The following is a 19266-nucleotide window of genomic DNA, read 5'->3' as shown; positions in this document are numbered from 1 at the left end:
TTCTAACTTAGTAATTGAATATCACCACTCCAGGTAATAAGTAACAACCATAACTAACTACTAATGTCTACAGTGTCTACGTACTCTCTTCTTAACAGCCTAACGACTTGTTACGGTTAACAACCATATGCATGTTTCTTATTTTGTTTCTTCTCCTCATGACCAGTCTTGGTGAATATATACGTATTAAGAATACAATTTGAAAGTAGGTTACTCGTAACGTATCATAATCCAATAATCTTATCTAACTCGAAATATGATATATTTAACTTTACTTAAATCAATATATTTCATATTATGTAGTTAATTTCTAAAATAATTGTAAAATATTCTTTGATTCTTGTTATTTATCTTTAAAATTTTATAACTTAACTATATTATAATATTCTCTCTTTTTTTGTATAAACTATATTATACTATTCTGATTTATATATTTTTTCTCTCTTGGACTAAAATTTAATTTTAATTAGACACTCATCTCAAAAGATGAACATGCATGATGCGATCGATACTTTCAAAATATTTTCTTATTCTTCGCTCCTGAAAGATTACATATCTCATGAGATTCATTCCCAGAATAATAAGACTTATTCTAAACATGACCATGGATATCATTCTATTAATTATTTAGACGCATCTAGAATTTATGTTGCACCGACACCGACACGAGACACAAGACACAACACTCCGACACGTTAATTCTAAATAATATTAGATTTCAACATATTAGGACACATTTTGATATTAAATAATATTTTTTTTTTGAAATACATATTAAATAATATTTTTAATTTATGTAGTATGTATTATATTTAAGGGGAATGTTATATTTATAAACTTTTTGTTTACAAACTCTTACAAACTACACTAAGTATGACCGGTCATACTTCAATCAAGAGTGTATAACCGATCATATTTAGTGTAATTTGTAAAAAAAAATTATAAACGGATCCTTCCCCTATATTTAATATTCTATAATATAACAAAAAAAATAAAACTAAACTTATAATACTCATTAATTTTGTAAAAAAACATAAGTTGTAAATAATTACTATTATATTTTCCAATTGAAAATATCTTATATACTCCAGTGAGATTTATTCGGTATCCTTTTTTAATTGTTATTATATCAGTTTGGTAAAATATCGATTAATTTTTTTCATAATATGTAATGAAATTTCAAATATTATAAGGGGAAAGATCTATTTACAAACTTTTTTTATAAATTTTTGCAAATTACACTATGTACTCTCGAAAGTACATAGTGTAACCTAATGTACTTTTGGGAGTACATAGTGTAATTTGTAAGAGTTTATAAACAAAAAAATTGTAAATATAACCTTCGCATATTATAAATATTGGAGATTTTTTAAGTGTTGGTGCAACATAGTTTAGGGCAATCCTTTCCCAATTAACTTGGCCGAGCTACATAATTGTAACATTATACAAGGAGTTATAAGACCATTCCTTTCATACACTCTACTTTTTTATGTCATCTATAACTTGAGTGTGGGAATGTCTTACAACCACATCACATCTTTTGTTCTACGTCTTCTATTATACTATTATTACTAGCATTCCTCAAAAGACCCAAAACGTTATGAGGAAATAAAGTTATCAACAATTCAACCAAATTATAAAATCAAAACAAATAATCATCATCTAAATATCACATCAGTTTTGGTACACCCATTTACTTAAAAAAGAAAAAATTATCCTAATTTTGAAAAAAAAACCCGCCATATTGTCAAATTTTCTAGATTTAGAAAACAGGTATACTGAATTCGGTACACTCATAATATTAAAAAGTTATCCCATTATTAGATCATGTTCAGGATTGAAAAATTAGCCTAACCAAAACTCTCATTTGTTAAAAGCATCTTATTTTATAACATTATTTAATTCACATGTGATGCAAAAACAATATTTCTTTGGCTACGAATAGTTTCTCGTTACCGATATTTATGGAACTTTTCATTTATTATATGCAAAGGTGAAGTCCAATGAGGATTAGGGTTGACAATCACCCCCAACACTTCATCAATTCTAAATGTAATGTCGGTAGTTTCTTGCTACCGACATGTATGAAACCTCTCCTTTATTATATGCAATGGCGAGGTCAGACAAGGATTAGGGTTGACAATCACCTCCTGAGCTTAGTCAATTATAAATGAAATATCGATAGTTTCTCGCTACCGACATCTATGGAACCTCTCTTTTATTATATGCAATGGCGAAGTCAGGTAAGAATTAGGGTTGACATTCACCTCCTAAACTTAATCAATTCTAAATAAAATGTTGGTAGTTTTTTGCTACTATGGAACCTCTTCTTTATTATATGCAATGACAAAGTCATATGAGGATTAAGATCCACAATCACCTCTTAAATTCATTTATTCTAAAGGAAATGCGAAAGCCATTGACATTATTGTGGGAGGTTTCTATCTCTTAGCTCCTCTTACAAAATTTTCTCATTCTACATTTTCCTACCATACACTCTCCTTTACGGTATGCAACCATAATAAGAGTGATGTTGAACAAATATTTACCTAGATAATTAAAAATTTAAGATAGTTTCAGTATAATTTTATACTGCGAATCAATAAAATGTTGCTTCTCAACGTTAACCATTGTTTTTTACCCAAATATGATAGCACAAATTTTAAAGCATAATAAAAAAAAGGATATTAGGTATTAGCTTATATAAGCATTCTAAGGATACTAGGTTATATATGTAATGTACTCTTCTTCTAAAACAAAAGAGTTACTTGTGATCTCTTGTGTTATGGACTAGATTCATATCTTAACCGTATATCCAATAAGAAATTATGATATATTTTATTTATATCCCAACAATAGAATCTGGTGAAAATCAAGGGATAAGATCTTTATCCCTATCAATTAGAGGCAGAGTCCTACACCAATTGAGAGATCACAAGAACTTAGATCCAGAGAGGTAACCCTTATAAATAAGAGATTAAAGTCCTCATGTATGGATCTTTTTACTGGAACTCGATTGTGATCATTGTCACCATAGAACACACACAATACGCTTCTTGACCATACTTCTTATTATTAATGCGCAATGATTATTATTGGCAACAAAATTTAATTATTGCATTTTAATTAAATAATTACGCATTTATTGCAGTTTTGGAAATAATTACGGATTTATTGCACAATGTGACGCCTTTTTTAGCGTCACATGTGACGCCTCATTTAGGCGTCTCTCACCTAAGGGAAGACGCCCCAATGGGGCGTCTCTCACCTAAGGTTGACACGTGTCATTTTTTTTTTCTAAAAAAAAATAATTTAATCATAAAATTTCAGAAGGCCATAACTTTTGACTCGGGTATCCAATTCAGGTAATTCTTTTTTTGATTCCACATAACTTTTCGAGATCTACGCAATGACATCTCATTTGATATATTTTATTCTCACAAACATAATTTAAATTTAAATTAGGTAATCCTTCTTCCTTAGGGATTTATAATATTTATTTAATTATTTCCTTTATTAATACAAATTTTTCAAATTGATTTTTGAGTTTAAATCACAAATAAAATCTTTATTTTATTTTTATTAATAATAATAATTATTACTTTTAATTTAAATCACAAACCAAATTTTTTATAATAAAAATAAAAAATTTATTTTTTAAATTAAATCACACATCAAATTTTGATTTATTTTTATATTAAATCACAAACGCAGAACTCAGAGGCTTCTGAGTTTAAAAATGTGACACGTGTCAACACCTGACACGTCACTAATCACGTCTAAATTGAGTTTCAATCAAGAGGCAATCACGCCTAATTTAGGTAATTTTATTTTTGAAAAACATTCATAAGCCATCATTAATTTCAGACCACAAATAATAACCCAGAAGCTTATAGCATTAATCATTAATTTCAAAAATAATATCCTTCTTCTTTAGAGATTTAGAATATTTATTTACTTATTTTCTTTATTTCTACATATTTTTCAAATTTTTTTAGTTTAAATTACAAATCAAATCTTAATCATTGTTTTCCTTATTAATAATAATTTTTCTTTTTAATTTTAATTTAAATCACAAACCAAATTTTTGTTATAATTAAAAAAGTATTATAAAAAAAATTAAATCACAAATCAAAATTTTATTTATTTTTTATATTAAATCACAAACCCATAACTCAGAGGCTTATTGGTTTAACCGCTCTTATAATACCATTCTTGCAAATTAAAATTGTGTTTGTGAGAAATAAAATATATCAAATGAGATGTCATTGCGTAGATCTCGAAAAGTTATGTGGAATCAAAAAAGAATTATCTGAATTGGATACCCGAGTCAAAAGTTATGGCCTTAAGAAGTTTTATAATTAATTTATTATTTTTTTTGGAAAAAAAAATGACACGTGTCAACCTTAGGTGAGAGACGCCTCACTGGGACGTCTTCCCTCATGTGAGAGACACCTAAATGAGGCGTCATATTGTGCAATAGATTCGTAATTATTTTCAAAATTGCAATAAATACATAATTATTTAATTAAAATGCAATAATTAAATTTTTTTTGTCATTATTATTGGCTATAAGCCAATCAAATATCCAATAATGATATCCTGAGCACATATTCTATACAGTTCTTTAGTACCTAACATCTTGTATAAAAATTAACTTTTGTTTTCAACAAAATCAAGGGTGCAATTTTTTTTATTTTTTTTAAAGTATCTTTACAAAAGATAATCAAAACACACGCACGTGCAATATTTATTTTGATTTAGTTGGATTGCCTCACTACAACTAGTAAAACACTACACAACTTCTTTATCATAATTCAATCTTATTTGGTTATGTACCATGTCTGAAATTATCACTGCCGTAAACAAGGTGGGCTGTTTCTAATACTTAACTTCAAATTTGGGGATAGAGTGTCCCCAATTTTCTTTCTGTCTTTCTCCCAAAAAATTCAGAGAATCTTGTGCATTCATTCCTTCTATTGTCTGAAATAGTCCACCGTTGGCTATTACCTTAAATGGACACTTGATCCAATAGCATATAGCAATAGCATTTAGAAGGGGTAAAATTGAAAATTTACAAAAGCTTAGGGCTAAATATAAATCAGAGGAGGCAACTGGCTTCGGGAAAACTCGGCAACAAAAAGGAATTTTGGGTTTTTGCTGTTTCTCAAGACTGAAAGAAGAGAAAACAGAGAAACAACACAAACCCAAGTAGCGAAGAAAAAAAAAAAAAGAGAGAGAGAGTTTGTTTGAGAACTGAACCAAACACCCCAAAGATCTTCCCTTTATATGCTTTTGTGAGAACCCAAATCTTCTTCTTCTTCTTCTGGTGTTTGGATCTGCAGTTTTACAGGTTTCGTTCTCGTACACACAAACGCTTATCACGGGTTATTAGCAATTTTCTCGCTGCTAAAGCTTCCTTTTTTCTTGCAGATTTTGAGTACCCTTTTGTGGATTTTGGCTTTTTTAGCTGAAAAGATTGAATTTTGCACAGCTTTTGCGGAAACGTTTGTTGGGTGGTTGAAGGTTGAGAAGTTTCTCGATTGGCGTGGCTTTTGGTTCATGCGAGTTCGAAGGGGATTCATAAACGAGAATTCACCACTCTCCAGGTGAGTTTTCTTCTCTGGTTCCGATTCTTGCATGAGTTGAATGTTTTTTTGTGTGTAAGTACATTCCATTCATGAAGCTATTCACGTGAAGAGGGTTTGTGCTTTCTTTTGGGGTGTCTGTGGTGGAGACTTTGATTATTCTGCTCAAAAACACTTTTCAAAAAGCTGCTGAATTTTTTTTTTGAACGTTGCATTTGAATATTTAATAATCCTTGAGCTGAAAACAGAGACAGTGTGAGAATCAGGAAACAATTGTTTGATGAAACCATGCAATTTGCTGGAAACTATTTGAAATTAGTATTTCAATGCTTACATGGGTGTATGTTAGTTGCACTGTTTTCTTTCTTGGTTTTCTCCCCAGTTTTCTTTTAACAACGGAAACGCTGAATCCTGTCATTACTATTGAAAATAGAAGAAAAAAAACATTTTTTTTGGTTTCCCAGGGATATCCCAACCCATTTGGATGAAACTAAAACATGAATTTTAGGTACTGTGTATGCAAGATGAAAGTAGTTACAACTCAAATCATCAAACTTTTAAGTTTGTTGTAACCATGAAATAAAGAAAGGATATCTGGAAATCATCTTTGATAAATATTAGGGATAAATGCAGCCTCCCGGTCAGACCTTGTCCGAGTTGCAGTTTGCTCCGGTCGGTATTGTCCCAGATGCAGCTTGACCCCATAGGCCTTTGTCCTCGCAACTGGAACAAGGCCGGACGTGCCAGTCAGGCTGCATTTATCCCCAATAAAAATGTCAGCTACTCATTTGGCAATTCAATCATGGCCTTCTGGAAAATTCTAAAGCTTTAGTTTTTAGTTGTGGTGGTAAGTGGTAACTAGCAGGATTCATGGTTTTCCTTGGAAATGTGTCCCATGCATGAATCTGATTCTTTAGGCGATATATAATGTGGATCAACATCAACATCACCTTTATCCCAAACTAATTAGGGTTGCGATATATAATGTGGATATTTAAAAAAAAGAAAGAAAAGGTTTCTTAAGAGGGGTAATTGTTTTAGGACTGCATGGAGTGATAAAATGGACAGTTTAGTTGGTCATTTATGGCTATGAAGACTAACTTTGGACATGATATAAGAGAGAAGAGTGAGTCTCTAACAGCTAACAATCATTTCAAATTATTGCCTCACTATGAGTTTTTCTGCAAGAGGCCACTTCCTGTTACAAATGCATAATTGCATCGTGGAAGGGACACCTTATTTGCAGAAAGATTGGGCAGCTTTGTTGCAATCTTCACCTTTGTTGTTTGTGTTTATTTTAAATGCTTCTGTCGATACCTTTGCGTCACTCTTGGTGTACTTTGCTTATCTTTTGCTTAATACAATTTCTTCTTTTTTATCAAAAAAATCTCTGCCCTTGTATGCAAAATTGACTATTGATCTCAGATGAAACAGAATTATAAATCTTTGTGCTTGTGTGCAAAACCTACATTCATATTGATATCTTACAATACCTCTTTTTGAGTTTTCATGGACGAGATACATTTTTGTCGTATTATAAATTGCAGTTGGTAATGGTTCAACAACTCATGAAAAATTGACTCATGGATCATGAAGGCAAAAAGTTTGGAGGAGGTAAAAGTTTGTCACCTTAGTGCTCTCTGTTGTTTACGTTATATTTACATATATTGTCGTTTTTTGTCTAACTAATTGTATTAATATACATGCCAGTCATGATTACCTATCTGACATTGACTGTTCTTGTTATCCAATTGAGGAAACTTAGTTAAATTTTCAATCATTTAGTTTCCTTAGTATCTTCATTTGTCCCTTTGGCAGAATTTTAAAGCACGTGTTGAAATTTTCAGGATTGAATGAAAAGAGAAAAAAGAGGATGTATTTATGTAATGAGACTCTGAATAATTGTTTATGTTATGATAAAAATTCATAGTTATCAACAGCGGGTAGTTGCTGACCCCAAAAACCCTATAGGGAATAAGGTATAGCCGTTACAGTTATTTCCATATAAATGCCCTAAATTATACTACACATATATAAATGCTCAGAAATAAAAAATAATCCAGAATTAAAGACATTAATTCATATTTAATTCTATTTTCACTTTCCTTCCAAACAAAGATTTAAGGAACATAAAAGAAGCAATAGAAGATACTGAAGCTGAGCTGTTCTGTGGTGGAGTGGTCTGATCATTGGATTCTGCCATGACTTGAGTGGTTTGGTAGCCTTGTTGGAAATACTGGAGCTGAACAGAGAGCGAGAAATTCTGCTCAGATAGAGAGTGAATGGAGAGCTGAACAGTGGCCTTGCAGCCTTGCTGGGAAGATACAACATCAACAACACCTTTATCCCAAACTAGTTGGGGTTGGTGGTAGATAAACCCAAATAAAAGTACGAAAGGATTGAGGCTGGGAAGATAACTTGCTGGAAATATGAAAAACATGTTTATTTGATGAGTGGGTCGCTGCCAAACAGAGGAGGTACGGTCGCGAGATTCTTTCTTACGGTGTAAGGAGGGATCGGAAAAGTTATTTTTTTTCCACCGCAAGTAGGCGGCCCTAGGAGGAGTCACAAACAGTCATAAGGAGGAAGAGGGAGTGAGCCGTAAATGAGTCACAATTGAGAGAGGTTCAACCACATAGGGTTTGCAACTTAAAAGGGGCAAAAGTTGATTGTACCCCTTGAAAGTCCATTATTACATGTCCTTCCCAGTAGTGCTGCGATTGCACCGCAACGGCCACTACCTGCTATTGCTTCCGCTACGGCCGCTACTGCAAACAGTGGCGTTGCATAGCGGAAGTAGTGGCTGGGTGCTGTTGCCCACTTCTGTATGGGTATAGCGCGCTATAGCGTCACTATTAATAACATTATATAAAATACTAACCTTATACTTCTATTATATTAATAGCTAGGTTGTTGAGATGATAGATTTGTTGGTCAGCTGAAGGCTAGCAAGAGGATGAAAAATATTTTCAGCTTTATTTTTTGTCAGTGGTGTTTACTCTTTTTTTTTTTTGGGTGTTATATTATTGGCATGGACAAAGATTTGTTGTAAGTCTGTCTCTTGACCTAAAAACTGATATCAATGTGTGTTGATTATGTATTTTTGTGCAAGCTAAATCTCGAACTCTGTATTTTACTCTCTACTTTTAAAATTTGGTATGCAACATCTTTAGTGTGACCCACATGGCAAAGCAACATGTTTTGTTTACAGGATCTTGCTATTATTTTTTTATAAGTGCTTAAATATGATGGTTTCCTAGTAGATGGTTGAATTTATTGGATGGAAAGAAATTGGAAATGTGGATATAAAACGCTGTAAGCATCTGTTAAGGATTTTGAGCCATATAAAAAATTAACCTGCAATCATCCTTTTGTTAAAAAAAATTTGATTAAGTTTTCCTGGGTTTATTTTATTTTTATTCAATGCTTTCTCATTGAGGACATACCGTGTTATTTGAACCCTTAGGACCAAGGGAATTGACAGGTGCTGTGGATCTTATAAATCATTTCAAATTACTACCCCACTATGAGTTTTTCTGCAAGAGGCCGCTTCCTGTATCAATTGCAGACACACACTATCTTCACAATGTGGTAGGAGACACTGAAATAAGAAAAGGAGATGGGATGCAATTGGATCAACTTATTCAGAACACATCTTCCAGAGATACAAGCGCTCGTATCCAGCCTCTTGACCTTGAAGTTCTCAGGGAAGCTTTCCAACTAAGAGAAACATCTCCCATTGATTTGCCCGCTGTAAGAAATTTTCTGTGATTTTGATCATACTTGATTTGCTATTCTTGCTGAAATTAATTGACATGCTATCTTAATTTTTTTCTTAAAATAGTTTTATGATGTGTTCTTTTTTAGCCTTATATATTTGCTTTTCCTGATTTTCTTCCCAAATAGGCGGAGAAAGGGATTCCAACTATTGCAGGGAAATCAAAAAGTGAGTATAAAGACAAGGAGAAGAAACATAAAAAGCATAAAGACAGGGACAAGGATAAAGACAAGGAGCATAAGAGGCACAAGCATCGTCATAAAGATCGAAGCAAAGACAAAGACAAGGACAAAAAGAAAGATAAAAGTGGGCATCGTGATTCCAGTGCTGATCACTCAAAGAAACACCATGAAAAGGTTTGAGAAATTTTAGTTTTCTTCATCTACATTGTTCACATTGAGGGAAAAAAATAAAAAGTGTTCTAAAAGTCCTCTCATGCTTTACATTGTAAATTAATTCAATAAATTGGCTTCATGAAATTTTCATTTATGTTTTGCTGATGTTGTTGTTAACATTCCATTGCTTGTGATTTAGGATCCAATGAAGGACATCTTTATCATTTTTATGTTAGCACTTTAAGGGGTTTTGCTTCACATACTGTTTGGACATGTTGCAGAAATTTAGTTCTATTTATCAAACAGTTAAATATAACAAATTTAATATATAATAGATAAAAAAATGGAATAAATAAAATATATAAATATAAATAATATATATATATATATATATATATATATATATATATATATAAAATAAAGATATATCTAAAGTATAAAATAATATAAATTTAGTTCTATTTATTAATCTTTTTTTTACTCTATATTTCAGAAAAGGAAGCATGACGGAGATGATGATGCTAATGATGTGCACAAACACAAAAAGAGTAAGGTAATAGAGGAAGAATCTTAAAGTCTTGGGATGAGTTGTCAACTGTTTTTCCTGTTTATGTTCTCTTCTCTATACATTTCTGTTGTCTATTTCTTTTTGGTTCACCATGTCCAATCTTTGATGATCTTGTCTTTTCAATATCTTAATTTCATTGCAGCATAAGAGCTCAAAAATTGATGAATTGGGGACAATAAAGGTTGCAGGATAAAATGGTTATTCTGTTTAGTTCACTTCTTTTCCTGAATTGGTTGTTGTCATTTGTTGAAGTTTGGAGGGGTCTTTGACTTGACATTATCAGATTTCTTGAGGTACTTCATTATATTCGCCGCAATCTTTAATTTTCCGCTACTATCTATGCGCTCTATTCTTTTTTGGAGTTCTCTTTTATTTTATATAGATTAATATTTGCTGAATTGTTTCAGCTATCCATCTGATTCCTCCTGGTTATAGGAGTTAGGTAGCCATCATGTGGTATATAGTTAACAAAAATTTCTGAATTGAGCAGCAAAATTCTATTGTCAATTTCAAATGTAGTAGTTGGGGAGGGAAAGGGAGAGGAGAGTGGAGAGAGTTGTTTATTATTTGTGAAGAATTTTGAGACGAATCTAACCTTGGCTGCTGTGATTTTATAATTTGATCATCATACATGATATATAGTGTTCTTTTATTTCAGCATTGCAGATTCAGTTTTGGCTTTCCTTGTCTTTTAGGCACTGATTTTTTTTTTCTTGCATGTAACATCTTGAGAGCTCTATGCTTTACTATGTGTAATAATGTTCTTCCCTAAGTCCTCTCTTTATCTAATTTATTTGATCATTTTAAAGAAAAAAATTTAATAATTTCACTTTTGGAATCACTAGGAGGGTTCTCATTTGTGTAAGTTTCATGAATCTCTAACTGGATATCATATGCTTAAAAACAATGCAAGACAGAAAAGGAAAAGAACTAGGAATTTTTACTTTTTGAGTTATGGCAAAGGAATCCATCCATGCCCATCAGTGCCTGTTTTCATTTTCCATAAAATAGAAAAACTCATCTTTGTTTCTCTCTATTTCATGCTAGGCATTGTTGATGGCTTAGTATAGATGATGTGTTCCATTTTTTTGGTTGCAGTGTAGCTAGTGATCTGACTAAAGATTGGTGAATTCACCTGGTGAAGGAAAAAGGATGCAGGTAAAAGTTGCTGAAGATAAACCTTTTTTTTTTTTTGTATAATAACAACTATCTTTTATAATTGACAGTAATTTTCAAAACTTTGGTCTTCCTTTTCCCAGTTTTTTGGCGCACTGGATAACTCAACATGTATGCATTACTTTGATTTATTTTATTTTTCTTAAAAAAGTATTTTGTAGCTTATAAATTAATTATTTATTAGTTTAAACTAGAGCTAGGAGCCATCTTGTTTAGGATAACTTAACTATGGGGGTTGTGTGTATCGATAATTTTCCCCCATATCATGTATCTAACAATAGAATGCCCAACGTATTGAATGTATGGCTTAACGTGAACCTCAAGCAAACCCACTATTGTGTATATTGATCAGCATCACCTTTGGATATATATATATATATATGCCTTAATAAATGAATAATTGATTGTTAACATTGAGAGAGGTGCGTATCATTTTTGTATTAGTATATCCATATTTAATTAATTTCTCAATGGGAAGGTTATATATACAAATTTTTTGTTTACAAATTATACTAAGTATGATCGATCATATTTTAATTAAGAGTGTGACGGGTCATATTTAGTGTAATTTATAAAAAAAAATTGTAAACGGATCATTTCTCATTTCTTAATGGTAACAAAGTTATAACTTCTATCATAGTGTCACTTCATTATTAAAATTCCGTAACGCTAAGAAGGCCAAGGATAAAAAAAAAAAATCATAACCAGCTCTTCAACGAAGCAAGTTGCTCTTTGCAATTGTCTTCAGCTTATTGAAGCTTGTAGGGACTAGAGGCTGGAGTTCAAGGCCAATATTGCATATCCATATTACTTCCTTTAAGCATGTGGGAACATCATTTGATTAATCCTCACAATGCCCCACAAATTGGCCCAAATAACCGAAAAATTCCTGTCATCTTCCTGCCCCTCTAAAATTATGAGGCCTTGTACGAGTTGTGAGAGTATGTGTTCTATTGGCGTAAAATTAAATCCCAAAGGATGACAAATTTGATCAAAGAGTGGATTAATGGGGTTGAAAGGTTTCTGGTATGATTCTTATGCGAAACAATTTGGGGTAGTGGCAAAAACTTTTGCATTTTACGTAATGATAGGAATTAGTGTCATTCAAATGCGTAGGGATATCTCTAGGAAATAAAATAATAATAATAATTATTATAACTATGGACTATTTTTATAATTTAATTCCTTTTAAGTTTATGATTATAAAATTTAATCCGAAGCTTATAAGCTGCTACTGTAGTACTTTGAACGTGTTTTTGTGTTATTTAATGAACTTGCTTGAAATTCAAAATACAATACTCTAAACTTGGAGAAAAAAATTAGTGTACTGAGATTATCGAATTCAGTGTTTCTTTTTACTAAAAACGAAGAAATTTTAGGACTTAAAAGAAAATATATAAAAAAAAATGAGTAAAAAGGAAAAGAAAAAACAAGAGTTCGGTGCTTTTGGTCTCCTAAACTTCACGCGGTGTTTTGTCAACAAGATTTGACTTACTGGTGCTGAAAACGTACTTTACCTTTGAAATGTAATTACATTTGCTTGACAAAGTTCTAAAAGATGTTCGGGAAAGTCCCAAAGCTACCAAAGCATCGCTCGTGATATTAGCACTAGGCATCATATTTTTTTTATTATATTTATTTTTGGGGGTACATTAAGCATCATAATTTCACAGGTTAATAATGTTCACCTTAATCCAAATGATTTCAATAGCGAATTGCTCATCAAGTAACGTGTGAAAGTTTTTGCACCATATGTTAAAGAATTGAAAGTTGTGAACTTATGATGAGTTTGAACAATTTCATCAATGATTATACTAATCTAGATGTAACCATTTTTTTATAAAAAAATATATATGCATTTTTTCGTGTGCATTTATAATTAAATTCATTATTTCTCAATTTTAAATACAAATTATATTGACATATTTTCTGTCACCAAATTATATTCTTATAAACTCACGAGTCACGATAACACCATTCTTAATGAGATTGCCCACGCACATATTTTTAAAGTTACCCTTTTGAGTGGTGTTGGCAAGTGCCTTTGCATGTGGCCACTGGATGATCTTGAGTTATAGAATATTCGATTGATTATAAGCATTTAGATGTTTGGGACCTCCACTCTTACTACCTTTGCTTTTTTTTCTCCTTTACCAAAAAGTTTTGATAGCATTAAACAAGTTTTTTATCATATTTCTTTCGGTAATTTCCAGCAATTTGTAAGCATTCTCGTTCTCAAAATAACCAAAATTTGGCCAATAGTATACAGATTTCAATTTTAGCCTTAGTTACTATATTACTATAACATTTTCTTATTTATTGATAATATATGGGCAATATTATTTTCGTGTAGTACGAGATAAGTTACTTTCTATTGCAGAGACAAATAATATGTGGGATCCACATAATTTAAACAAAAAATAGATGGTGCAATTTTCAATGAATCTACCGCAGATGATATGTCTCTCCAACAATTGGAGAGACATATTACCCATAATATATATTACATCTAAACTTTTATTTTAAATTTATACGATTACAATCTTCCAAATTTAATGCTGAAAGTTTACAAATTCTTCACATGGTAATGGTGCATCAACATTAGTGGAATATAAAACAGATATTAAATTAGTTTAACCCTATAGCTGCCTTGCCACTTTGTAACTAAATTGGTTTTATACTTTATTTCAGCTATAGGAAGCAGACCATGTACTCTAAATCTTATGGTGCACGTAATGAGAAAATAATGTGTATAGAAACCTTGGAAACAATTATCTTTTGTTGCATAATGCAAAATAATAAGGCCTTGTTCCTCTCCTCTTCCCATGTGACACTTCACTCAAACAAGAGTAATGCTCTACTGGGTGTGCAAGTATAGGACAAATTATAAATTTAAGGGCCAGCTAAGAAAAGTATACATACACACATATAGGTAGGATCTTTTGACACCGGTTAATTTGACACCTCATCTGATAGCCGTTAGATAAAAAAAGATCAATGGTGTCACATGTTTACAAATCAGAGTCGTTGATCTTTTTTTATCTAACGGCTATCAGATGAGGTATCAAATTTTAAATTTGACACCAGTGTCAAAAGGTCCTACCTCGTATATATATATATATATATATATATATATATATATATATATATATATATATATATAGTGCACAAGTAACATTAATTTTTCAATAAAATAAAGAGACACCTAAAAAATGATCATGTAATCCTAATTCCTAATTGCTTGCAATTCAAATTCATTTGTCGATAAGACAAATCGGCCCTGCTTATTTTTTGCATTATACCATTCACTTAGTACCTTCTAAGCTAGAAGATTTTGCAATAAGGACCAATATATGTTATAAACCTTCTCTTTCTTTCTTTTTCCTTCCTTTTTCTTTTCTTTTCCACTTTTGGGGCATCCTAGAAAGTTTTTACTTTCAGGAGCTAAGAGAATGCTAATAGATTCCCTGTTCCCATGCACCAAAGTGACAAAAGCATCTTCAAGCCCCCAAATTTGGTCCTCTATGCTATATCAATAAGAAATGTTTCATTTTTGTTTATTATTAATTGATTCAGTTGTATTTGTGATTATAATTTGAATCTTAAAATTCAAAAATAAAATAAAAAAGATAGATAATCAATTGACTCATGGCTCATAATTGTGGAGGTATTCATATTGCCAATCATAAATGTCTAAGTTATAATCACTATATTATTATAAATCTAGCTTTGGTGCCAATGGAGAGACAGTTGTAGTGTTAAAAAGAGACTGAGAATTTAAACTTGAATTAATTGAAAGGATAGTGACATCTCAATTGAGAATTTAGCATATCCCATTAATTACGTTATGTCTGAAAAAGTTGTGTCCGATGATGAATTAGTCTAATGAAAATTCTAACAATAATATAGCATACACTGAAATATTATATACTTGGGTTTAGACTTTAGAGGTACCCCCTTCACTCAAAATTCAAAGATGAAGGAGGCTTACGAGCCAAAATATAGGAACAGCTAGCTTGAAGAAAATATTTCCTATTATTCACTATAGTTTAGTTGGAATCCCAAATATAAAATTCAACCTCTGCTTTATTTCAAAAGCATCCCAATAATAAATTAATGTATCAGTTTAATGGTCGATGAATATCTAAATTGTGAATTAAACACACGATCATATTTTAAATTCAATATATTGATTATTTAAGATCATACTGCACTGAATATTTTTACATATCTCTTAGTCACAATATAAATTAAATGAGTTGCCTTTGATTTAAAAAAAAGAAGAAGTAAAGTTCCTTTATACACTACCTAACTTCAATAAAAAAATTCCAATAGAGTCCTATGAACACTTAATAACGATCTATAAATTTGATAATTAAATAATAGGCCGTCAGAATTTTTCTGTCAATTTTTTTTTTTGTCAAAATATGTTATTACTAATATTGACTTCTATACAAATACATAATCACTACCACTTTTAGTACTCATTTAACAATTTTGAATCGTGATAAATTCTAACTTAATTTTGTCATATATATTTTTTTAACTTTGTTGCATTGTTCATATAAAGTATTAATATAAAAAACTTTTAAACTCAAAACTCTCTCAGAAGAGTAAGTTGGACCTAATAAGACCATGACTTCAAAACTCCAACTAACTAGAAATAGATAATATCAGTTATACAAAAAAAAAAAAAATAGATAATATCAATTGTTAAAAGAAGAAAAATAATTTACAATAGAGGCCAATTTTGAAGACTGGATTATCAAAATAAACAAATTCGAAGATGACGTAATTATAAATACATTATTAATGTATATTAATTGAGAGTATTCATTTTAAATTAATCAGTGATCTTGAGTTTAAATCCTAAATATATAATTGTGTTAAAAAAATTGATAAAAGAGTTTTATTTTTATTTTTTGTTTTTATCTTGCAATCCGAATTAATCAACTTCCGTTTGGTGATTGAATACCGGTGTAATTTATAATAAAAAAATATTATCAACTAATAAATTCTCTCTACTTTTTCTTTCCTAGTATTTGTATATGGAAAACAACCATTTTCGCCTAAATATCCAACTTATGTGGATTGATCTCAGATCTAATATGGTTTTCCAGCAGCAATAATAACTAAATTAAATTACAAAACAGAATGTATTTTTTTATTTTTATGAGTTAACCCAATCTTAATTATATCTTTGAAGCATGGATGAAAATATTTAAACATCTACCAAAGATGACATATAGGGATCAAACCAAAACTCTTTCATTTCCACTTACTATCAAAACCATTTGTTGAAAAGACAATCTACTTGATCCTCGATCTACCTACCTTGCCATTCGTAGTTCCTAATGTGTTTTATTTTCGAATCATACAGCTATTTTGTTTAATTGAGCATTGTCCCCTTTATGAGAAACATACCATGTACTCGAACTCAATACTATGCAAACAACGACAAGAACCAATTCATAATGCAAAAAGAGGCAAAGTTGATGTCTTTTCTCCCCATGTGAAAAGAACCATTTCATAACGTTCACACTAACGGTAAAAGAAAAAAAGTAAAAAAGAACAAGAACATTTAGTCCAAACTACAAATGTTGGAGACACTTATCGCTAGCATTGGTGTCAATAATAGTACGTAACCAAATCATGAAGTTGCTTTGGTTTAAATTCTTTTTTCTTACCACAACCATGGTGGCTAATTTTACAAATATAGAATAAGAACTTAGCTATTTTTTAAATAATTTTTGGGTAAAAAAACAAAAAATCAAAAATTGAGCTTGACGCTTACTAATTTCCCTGCTAAATGATGTTAATTCTTTAAAGGTACATTTGGTAGAAGAGAAAAAAAAAATTTACTACAGAAATACAATTACTAGGTACATTAGGGTGATATAAAACTAACATAATTAAAACAAATAAATCATACCATTTCCAAAATGACCAAATTAAAAAAATGTGAACATATAAACCCTAAAATTTAAGTAGTGTACGTTAAGACGTCACTAATGAATAGATAAATAATAAACGATAAAAATCATTAGGGCACATGAACGCACGCCTAGAAAAGCAACTTTTCTATTGCTAGTTTATGTTTATTATTTAATTAGTACTAATGATCAAGTAACAATGATATGATGTTCCAACTACCCTGTTTATCTACAATGAAATATGAAATTACAGGTTACTATTACTCAATATGGCATCATGATGAAGAGGGAAGACTCGATTTCCTCGTAATCATTTTCAATAATTAGGCTATATTGTGCTCAATTTCTCAATAATGGAAGTTCTCATTTTTCTTCGTGCATACTCGTTCTATTATTTTACTTATATATGGCTGTTTATATAATGATAATATCATCATTGCCCCCATTATTATCAGTAACACGTCCTGTATTTTTATCTGTTGCAACTTGCAAATATTCAGATAACAAGTTCATTACTTCACAATATTTTAAAGGAAAATGGTATTTGCACATTATTCATTTAAAATAGAGTAAATATTTTTTTTGGTAGGTAGGGGGTGAATCCCTAAAAAAAAAACTGCGTTGTCTGCTACATAAATTAATAATATTAGATTTTTTTTAAAATATATTAATTTTTTAAGTATTAATAATATTAGAATTTTTTTAATATTTTTCTTTTGTTGCAGAAAAAAAAATTTATGTCGTATAAAAATAAGTACATCTCATTGTAAAAAGAAGAGAGAGAAAAATTAGTGGCAACCATTCACTTTTATATGAGTGTGAGTGTGTGACAGAGGAATTTTTCTAAAACAAAAGTTGAAACATTAAAAAAAAATTAATAACTATTTATATTTTTAATTACTAATTTAATAATAAAAATATTTTTAAAAAACTAACGTTGTGATATGCTATTTATCTGTACCTATACTATCAAATAATAGTTCAGTATAAGATTAAGAGAAAAGACTTAACGCATATATAAGAGAACACGTAAGAAATGTATATATGCAATCTCGCAAAGCAGGTAACTAAATCCCAAGCAACACATGTCCGATACTTATGATGCACGAACACGGGAGATATGGGACACGACATGACATGCCGACACGTTAATTTTAAAAAATGTCATATTTCGACACGTTGGGACACGTTTTGATATTAAATAAAACTTTTAATATATATAATATAATTTATATTTAATACATGTAAGAGTCCATAATAAGTCATATAACCAATCAAATATTTAAATTTCATAACATAAATATAAATATAAGTAATTTTTTCGTATTTTGTTAATTTTTAATGTCAAATTTCATAACAGAAAAAAATTAATTTATAAATTATTTCTTTTATATTTAGTTAACAAAAATAAAATTAAGATTTAAAAAAAAAAAGTGTCCGAGTGTGTCCCCAAATATTGACCGCGTGTCAGAACGTGTCGGAGAGTTGACCGCGTATCCCCAAATATTGACCGCGTGTCCGAGCATGTCCGTGTCTGACACGTCCGTGCATATTAGACCAATACAATGACAAGCATCGAACTAAGTGCATGTTTGGATTTTTTTTTTAAATTAAAAATTACTTTTAAACTAAAGCAAAAAAAATAAAGCTTTTAAAAAAAATTTAAAAATTATTTAGTAATTACATAAAAAATTTAACTTAAAAGCTCAAATCTCATTTCAAGAAAAGCTGATAAAAGCTTAAAAAAATTCTTCCTATGAGCTTTTGGTTTTAACTCTTTTTATTATAGAGCTTTTGTAAAAATTTGTTTGGCCAAATTTCTGTTTATAAGAAAAAAAATTAACAAAAGAGAGGATCCAAACAGACACTAAACCTAGACAACATAGCT

The 19266-nt window shown here is 30.4% G+C and overlaps 1 protein-coding gene across 2 annotated transcripts; it reads left to right on the top strand.

Moving 5' to 3' along the window:
* Nucleotides 1–5144: 5144 nt before the first annotated feature.
* LOC133295084 (mediator of RNA polymerase II transcription subunit 19a) lies at nucleotides 5145–11803 on the top strand. 2 transcript variants are annotated; one of them, XM_061493876.1, is made up of 9 exons: nucleotides 5145–5353; nucleotides 5434–5609; nucleotides 7136–7202; nucleotides 9055–9341; nucleotides 9495–9722; nucleotides 10195–10254; nucleotides 10412–10562; nucleotides 11368–11427; nucleotides 11529–11803. In XM_061493876.1, exons 3-7 carry the CDS (start codon nucleotides 7172–7174, stop codon nucleotides 10460–10462), a joined length of 657 nt encoding a protein of 218 aa, XP_061349860.1. In that variant the 5' UTR covers nucleotides 5145–5353; nucleotides 5434–5609; nucleotides 7136–7171; the 3' UTR covers nucleotides 10463–10562; nucleotides 11368–11427; nucleotides 11529–11803. The 2 variants fall into 2 exon arrangements, with proteins under 2 accessions (XP_061349860.1, XP_061349859.1); XM_061493875.1 differs by having other exon boundaries at nucleotides 11368–11803.
* Nucleotides 11804–19266: the final 7463 nt, after the last annotated feature.

The sequence above is a fragment of the Gastrolobium bilobum genome, unplaced genomic scaffold (genome assembly GCF_033153095.1).
Source record: "Gastrolobium bilobum isolate Gb01-03AN ecotype WA unplaced genomic scaffold, APGP_CSIRO_Gbil_v1 utg913, whole genome shotgun sequence".
NCBI lineage: Eukaryota > Viridiplantae > Streptophyta > Magnoliopsida > Fabales > Fabaceae > Gastrolobium > Gastrolobium bilobum.
Note: the sequence above shows the minus strand (reverse complement) of the source record. Positions and strands in the feature narration are given on the sequence as shown.